General features: G+C 53.5%; 1 protein-coding gene across 1 annotated transcript in view; it reads right to left on the bottom strand.

The window, feature by feature from the left end:
* ZFHX3 (zinc finger homeobox 3) overlaps window positions 1–7,543 on the bottom strand; it is a gene marked incomplete at both ends in the record, with an annotated part of 33,234 nt that overhangs the window by 17,428 nt on the left and 8,263 nt on the right. Inside the window, 2 exons of the mRNA XM_010136225.1 lie at window positions 3,372–3,572; window positions 3,766–3,899. Of these exons, the coding sequence (XP_010134527.1) occupies window positions 3,372–3,572; window positions 3,766–3,899 (335 nt within the window). The remainder of the gene's footprint in view (window positions 1–3,371; window positions 3,573–3,765; window positions 3,900–7,543) is intronic.

Raw genomic sequence — 7,543 nt, 5'->3', positions numbered from 1 at the left:
CAGCCCCCCAGCACTGGCTCTGGCCCCCTCAGCCTGTGGCTGCAGCCCCAGCAGCACTGTGCCAGCGCCTGGGCCGGCAGGGAGGACCCGGGCGTCCCCTGGGAGAGGCAGCCCGGCTGCTCGCTGATATGGAAAGGACGGGGCATGGAACAGGCAGCGCCGAGATGCTGAGCACAAGCGAGCAGCTGTTACTATGGCAACAGACATATTAGACACTGCAGGTTCCTGAAAGGCGTCTGATAAGGTATTATTAACTGGAGCCTCCTCCAAACGCCGAGCGCAAAGACACTGTGTCGAAAGGGACCCGGGTCCCATTTACTGGACTGCAATTCCCTTGCGGGCACCAAGACCCCATTTGCGTCTCACACTGAGATGGGAATCTGAGCGAGAATAAGCAAAATCAGGAAACTTTGGTGCTGCCACATTCTGCACAAGTGATACTGGTTTCTCAAAATTCCATGCAAAAATGAACCATCCTCTCGACCCACGTGCTCTTTAACATGAGGCAGGAGAAGCGACCTTCCTCCCCAGACACATCACTGGGTACCAAAGGAAAAGCTGCCCAGGGCTGGTGGCAATGGCAGGGTGGGAAGACCAGGCGCAGACGAGAGGATGAGCCTCGTGGCTGCACCAGTCTGCCCAGTTCTCAGCAGAAGTCCCACACTCTGCAGCAGGGTGAGGTCCTGCACTGGCACAGCAGACGCGCTCACCTAAGGGGGCTGTCCTCCTCCACACTGCTGCACTTGCTTTGGCCATGTCCTCTGCGGAGTGTCCAGAGCTCCTTAAGTGGCTTCTGCCAGTCTCCCTGTGCCCTGGAGACACAGACCTGCTCAGGGTGAGAGGATGGACCAGCCCAACCATGCCTGGTCCAGTATTGGCGTGTTCTGCCGACAGCCCAGGACAGAAACGGAACCTTTCACAGCAGTGTGGCAGACATCCTCAGCAGACCGGTGACACTTGCTGGCCTGAGAAAGAGGCTCAGCTTCTGCTCTGTGCTCATATAAGGTCAACATGCCTTCCATCAATTTAGAAGCTAACAAGATTCCTCCAAGTCCTCAGAAGGTATTTACACACTTAAGCACCATCCACCGAAATGGATGCAGGTTGCAGAGACCAGGTCTTTGTGGCAGGACAGCTCCCTGACCCAGGCGTGGAGGGGTCGGTGGAGCAGAGCTACACCCTGGCAGAGCTGCAGGCATGGCCGGCTTCACAGGGCTGGTGAGCTGCTGCTGCTCTCTTCCCCACCTCTCTGTATTTTTTTATTCAGAGAGCGCTGGGACTCAGTAGCCTGGAGGGATTTTGAATGGGCTTTATGACGTGGTGCCTGCTTGGGGCACTCGTGGTTTTCCCGGTCAGTGGTCACTGGTCCAACAGTGGCCACCGTGAATCTGCACAGTCAGTCGGGTGCAGGATGCATCTTCGGCTCCCGTGGAGCCCCGCGAGGCTGGGAGAGAGGGCAGAAAAGAGAGAGGGCGAGTCGCTGGAAAAGCAAATCAGAGAGATAAAAAGCGTAAAGGTGTTTGAGAAGGAGTTGCGGGAGGACTGGAAGGGTGGCAGGAAGGAAGGACGAGAGAACGGTAAGAGAAAAGCTGGGCAACGCTGCATGGGCTTGCTCAGACGATGTTGCTGGAGTGGAGCGGATAAAGAGCACGGGTGTTACAACAAACACTGGATCACTCACTTCCATTGTCAGGAATCAGCAAAGAAGGGAGAAAACAAACAGAAATGGGGTGCAAGAAAGAACCACCCAGAGGAAGAACTGACAGGAATCAAAATAAACACTTATTTTATACACGGGTGACAAGTTTCTAAATGCAGCCACAACCTCGCCTTGAAGATTATACCAAAGCAATAACGGCGTAGAACTCTGACACTACACCCCATCTGTGAATTTAGAAGGGTTTGTGAAAACACACCTTACTAACTCTACCTGTATCTTAAACCGACACCGGCAAATGGGAAGACACATGCATGTGAAACCCACGAAAAGGGAATTCATGAAAGAAACGTTCTGGGACTCAAAATGTTATTTGCCGAAGTGCTGGAGAGCGGGGTCAGCCTTTACGAGCATTTCTGCACCGCGACAGCAGGTACGAGTCCCGCAGAAGAGGTCTGGCGGCTGCCCACACAGACACCCGCAGAGAGACTCAGGGTCAGTGGCTCTGGGGTAGCACTGGCCAGGGCACAAACCCCAGTCTCACAGACGAGACCCTGAACACCGCGGTGTTGGTTTGCCACTTCTCACCAAGCACCAGCTCTCCAGACAGATGACTTCCCATCCCTCGGAGATTCCCGTGCTGGGTGCTAAACCAAGGATGCGGAGCAGAGCAACAGCCTGGCACAAACACACTTGAGCTGAGCCACAGCCTGAGGTTTACTTCCCTGTCAGAAGCTGCACAAGCAAGAGCAATCCCAGCCCCGCCACAGGCACAGTGTCCTCTGACAAGCAGCCTCAGAAGTGGGGCTCTTACAAGCTTTGAGCTCTACAGGAAGACAATGAACTTGATCTAGAGAACTTCCACTCCACACTTCAGTGGTTAATTGCCTCCTTTGGAGAATTTTAATGCCTATGTTTAAGTTTTGTTTTAAAACCAGGCATTTCCAAACGTTTTAAAAACAGCACTTGAAACAGCAGCTCTAGTATTCAACAGTCCCACGAGGTTCCACCTCCCTTGGTCCAGTGGCAGCGTGCCCCTTGCCTGTCCAGGTTATCCTGAAAAAAGCCAATTGTTCCACAACAAAAGCTTCGTAATGTCGGATGGAGCGACTCCTCACGAAGTAACAGACCCAACTGATCTCACACAACTGTAACACAGGTCCTCGCTACGGGAAGGAAGCGCAGAACACAGAACGTGGGCTGCACAACAGGGCTGTCTCCCCTCCACGAGACGAGATCGCGAAGGGAAGTTACTCTCTTGGTTCTTAAACTCGTATTTTATGCAGAGAGCTGATATCCAAGTCCTGAACGTTACCTTAATCACCCTGGCTGTCCCTCTTGGGAAGTGCTCACCAGCACTTGAGCACCTTCCCTCTGCCACAGGAGCAGCACAGCACATCAGCTCCTGCATCTCCCAGAAGCTCCTGTGCAAAATGCAAACCCATGCCATGAGCTCCGTAGCTAAAGGCAATCACATTTACTCTCACCTCTGCACAGGGAAATCTCTCAACACTGAAACACTGCCCGTTCCACAGTGCTGAGGCACGGACAAGACAGTCTCTGCAGACAGATCGTTCCGGGATGGGGGAAGCCAGGCTGACAGAGCCCTGACAGATGAAGGAGCTGCCCAGCGCAGCAAAGTCAGCCCGCGCGGGTCAGGCCACCCCTTTGCTCTCCATCTCTGCCAGCCACGCTTGGCTACGCAGCCACTTACCGTCATGATGAGTTTCTCGACACAGTCAGGTGACACGCTGTGCAGATGGGTGAGGTGCAGCTGCAGATGGATCTTGTTGTTGAGCATGTCCTGGCAGAGCGGGCAGCGGAGCATGGGCTGCACTGAGTGTTGGGTCATGGCGTGCACCCGCAGCCGGTTCACGTCCGTGTTGCTGTACTTGCAGTATGGGCACTGATACATCTGCAGAGCAAGACAGATGAATCACGCGATTGTGACAGCCGCTACCTTCCTCTGTCGGTACAGCTAGACTGTAACAGTGCGGGGCCTTCTCCTACCACCAGCTATCGCCTCTCCTCCTCCTCCTCCTCCTATTTTATTCTTGCTTTTGGCACGTACGAAACAAACTACCAGCTTGTAGGTTCTTCTTCCTTACCTGCTCGGGCTTGGTCTCCTCTGAAGTTTTTGACCATTTAAAGGAGAGAGGTGACTCTGAGCTGCTGGGAAACGATATTCGTTTAGAGGATGCTGGAGGCTCTGTCAGCTCCTTCTCTGCCTGGCTGGTGGGTGCTGCAACAAAAAGAGATTCATATCAGGACACCCCCAAAGAGGTTTAAGTTGATGAAGACAGTATTTCCATTGACTCTGCTGCTGTTTCCTGAAACACGTACCAAGGACTGGGAGGAAGAAGGGTCCGTGGACTAACTTACACCCTACAGAGCAGTGTGCCTGCCCAAAACCGCTCCCTCCTGACTGTCTTCCACAGAACAGGATCTGCGTCAGGTATCGTCACAAGCAGAGAAATCTCAGCTATTTCTGTGGGCTGCTGACAACTTGTTAGGGGCAGGAGAGCTTTGTCCTGTGTTCATAGGGCACACACAAATGCTTGGCCAGATGTGATGGCCAGCGTGTCACCTCCACGAGCAGCTGGGCTGACTCACAGCAGAACTCACGCTCTGGCTCACCTAGGAGGTTCTGCATCAAACTCTTTGGAACGCATCTGCCTTGGAGACGGCTGGAGGCTGTGACTGTCAACCCAGGTGCCGTGCTCGGTGTGCTGGTGGCAGCGGCACCCACCGGGACAGCCCTGGCCAGCTCCTGCAAGCAGTGCCACCAGAACCAGGCTGGCAGAGACCTGGCCTACAGCCAGTGGCAGGACCGGACTCACACGTTCTCACGCTGTAACAAGCTTAGGGGAGGCCGTTTGATTTCAGCAGAACGGAAACAGGCAAACGAGTCCAGAAGTCAACAGCAAAGCACCCTGCAAGTTGTGGCACTCTGAGAAACACATCCCTGACCTTTCCCCCTCCCCCGAACCCTGGCAGCCTGCAGTACATAAATTTGTGGGACATCTATTATTTAAAAACTGTAAGGACAAGTATATTATACACAGCCCCCGTCTCCTCCTCCCCGAACACACATTCATAACAGTACTTTAATCTGTCTCGAATCGACTTCAAACCCATTTCGCCCTTAATGGGAGTTATTCATTTTCACTTGAAAGGTAATATATGACAGCTGGATATTTAATATGATGGATCGGCTGCCGATTAACAAGGCACTGTAGCGTTCTCCGACCGGTCCCCCCATACTCTTCCCCTTGTCTCTTCTCTCTTTGCGAACCCGCCGGTACCCGGGTTGCTTCAGAAGAAGCCATCACAGCAAGATCCAGGCAAACTGCGTCCTTTGCGAAGATCCCTCTGTTTGCTGGCAGGAGCTCTACTGCCAAAAGAGCCGCACTGCAGTGAGGAACACAGTCCCATTCCTAACCGCTCTCCCTGCCAGACCCCACCTCCAAGTGTTCAGGTAAACAGCGGCAAAATAACTTCCAGGAGAGGGAAAACAAGTGTTGCCAACAGGTAGCGATCCTGCCCGAGGGAGGCAGGGGTCAGAGGAGCTGTGGTATGACTGAATTTCTGCTGGTTGACTTGGTGCCTTTCCGCACTTCTACCAGTAAAATGCTTGGAACGTGAGAAACAGCCCCTCGCAGACCTGCCTGTGCTGCTCCTTTGCTGAGGAAAGCAGCCCCTCCCAGTGGGTTTGGGGAGGCAGAGACCACCACCGAGATCCAGCCCTGGAGGACCACCCTGCCTTAGAATGCCCTGCCTGAGCCTGGTGAGATGTGAGCAGCCCTGGGGAGGAGCCTAATTGCTGTTGACACTGTCCACTCCTCAGTGTGACCTTGGACATTGAAGCGTCAGCCCCGATCAGGCAGTCAGGCAGCGGGACCAGCGTCTGGAGAGCACAGGTCTGGCAGCGCGGTTTTGCAGCTGTGTGAGCTCTGCTCCAGCCTGTGCTGGGTGGGATGACAGCGCAGCTACCACTTCGGGTCCCCTTAAGACTTCTCTGCCCCACATGGTGATTGTGTCTCCTGCATGGTCCGGGCAGGGTCTCTCTGGGCTCTCTGTCAATGGCTGCTTCAAACATGTGGCTGTCCACTGCTCCACAAAACCACTGACCAGCACTGCCGTGAGCCGTGCCGACACTGCCAGCCCCAGGAGAGGGGCAGGAGATGCAAGGGAGGAAAAGGGATGACTGAGAAACTCTGCTCGTGTATACGGGTCACCTTTCCAAACAAAGAATGACAACGCCTTCAGCTTCAACCTTCACAACCACAAAATACCTAACAAAACCGCATTAAAACCCCCAGTGCGCTCCTACGGCGTGAGCTCGGGACACTTGCAAGACCCTGGTGTCCCCACCAGCGGTGGCTCAGGATCTGTGCTGGCACAGTGAGGCAGGAGCTCAGGGGGCCGATGGTCCACATCCCCTGCCACCAGCTTCCCCGTGCACCACTTCTAGAGCTCACTGATGTGACGCTTTCGGATGCAGTGACTAAATTCAGCGACCCAACTGCCAACTACCCCGGAGCTGTGGAACACCAGCTGCAACCTCTGGAGACACGACAGGGTATTTTCTTATTTCCTGTCTACTGGGAAGCAGCCTGCCTGGAATGAGGGAGAAGTTAAAATTCTCTTCTACTGACCATCTCCAAATTGCCCAGTTTTATTAAATGCACTTGACCCAACCCATAACTTTAATCCTCCAAACCCAGAATTATTAATGATTGTCCAGACTCCAGAATAACTGGGGTTTTTTTCAGAGTTCTGAGAAACGCATACAGAATATTTGTTCTAAGTATTATTTTTTGAGTTGACAGCTCAAGTGGGAATTTTAACACCGAGACCAAAGTTTCTTGTTGATAAACAGCCAAACACACGAAGTGACACATTCAGTCCACATCACAGATCAGAGGAATTAAGAACTCTCTTCTGCCTGGAGAAATGAGGCCACGCAGCTCGGCGCCTGCCTGCAGAGCTCGCCCGCAGCTGCGCAGGATCTTCGCGCCTGAGCCAAGTGGACGGGACAAAAGGGCCTCGGCTGGAAACATCCAAAGAGCCTCAGCCCCGAGCGGCAGCTCGGCACGAGGGAAGGTGGAGCACAGCGCCTGCGCCTTCCCCACGTCCAACACCACGCTTAGAGGGCCAGGCCTTGCACAGAAGAAAAGGCAATCTGTCCTTAAGGTACAGTGTACGACTATGTACTCGTTGGTATTTTTATTATTTTGACTCTTCAAATGGACTGAGTTCAGATTTGCTGACCTTAGCGCAAAATCCGTGTTTCTCAACGAACGTACCCAAAAGCCAGGGGCAAGGGGACAGTGCCGCTGCAGGCACGCTGGCCCGCCACAGCACATTCTGAGAACTACTCATCTTCTTGCTCTTCCTTGGCAGCTTCTGCATTTCAGTGGCGGAGGAGAAATCCTCCCAGACGTTATTTCAGAGGTGAGCTGGAATGCTTCCTTGGGTTTGGGGAACCCTTCCTCTGCTAGGTCCAGAGTCAAGACCGGCTAGGGACCCCAAAGCTGCCTGCTCTCCATCCTGGTGGGAAGAGTTGCCACCCCCCTCCCAGCCATCAGATTCTTTTAGCTAAAGTACCACTGACAGCCCCTTCATCTAAACTTCCATCTCCCAACCCAGCAACATAATGGAGAAGCCAATTAAATGATTATTAATTCATGCTGCTTTCCGTAAGCCAGAGGTTCTCATCTCCCTGCATTCCGTAAACCAGCTTGCCACTTGCCCTAGAAATTTACAGTGGGGTTTCTGCTCTCTCCATTGATTTAACACCACCACCCTCCCTGCCCCCCACTGGCTGAAGAACCTCCCTTCCCACTAAGTTCAGCAGCCGGACTGGGAAAAAGTTTTACACAG

The sequence above is a fragment of the Buceros rhinoceros genome, unplaced genomic scaffold, assembly GCF_000710305.1.
Source record: "Buceros rhinoceros silvestris isolate BGI_N320 unplaced genomic scaffold, ASM71030v1 scaffold1935, whole genome shotgun sequence".
Classification (NCBI taxonomy): domain Eukaryota; kingdom Metazoa; phylum Chordata; class Aves; order Bucerotiformes; family Bucerotidae; genus Buceros; species Buceros rhinoceros.
Note: the sequence above shows the minus strand (reverse complement) of the source record. Positions and strands in the feature narration are given on the sequence as shown.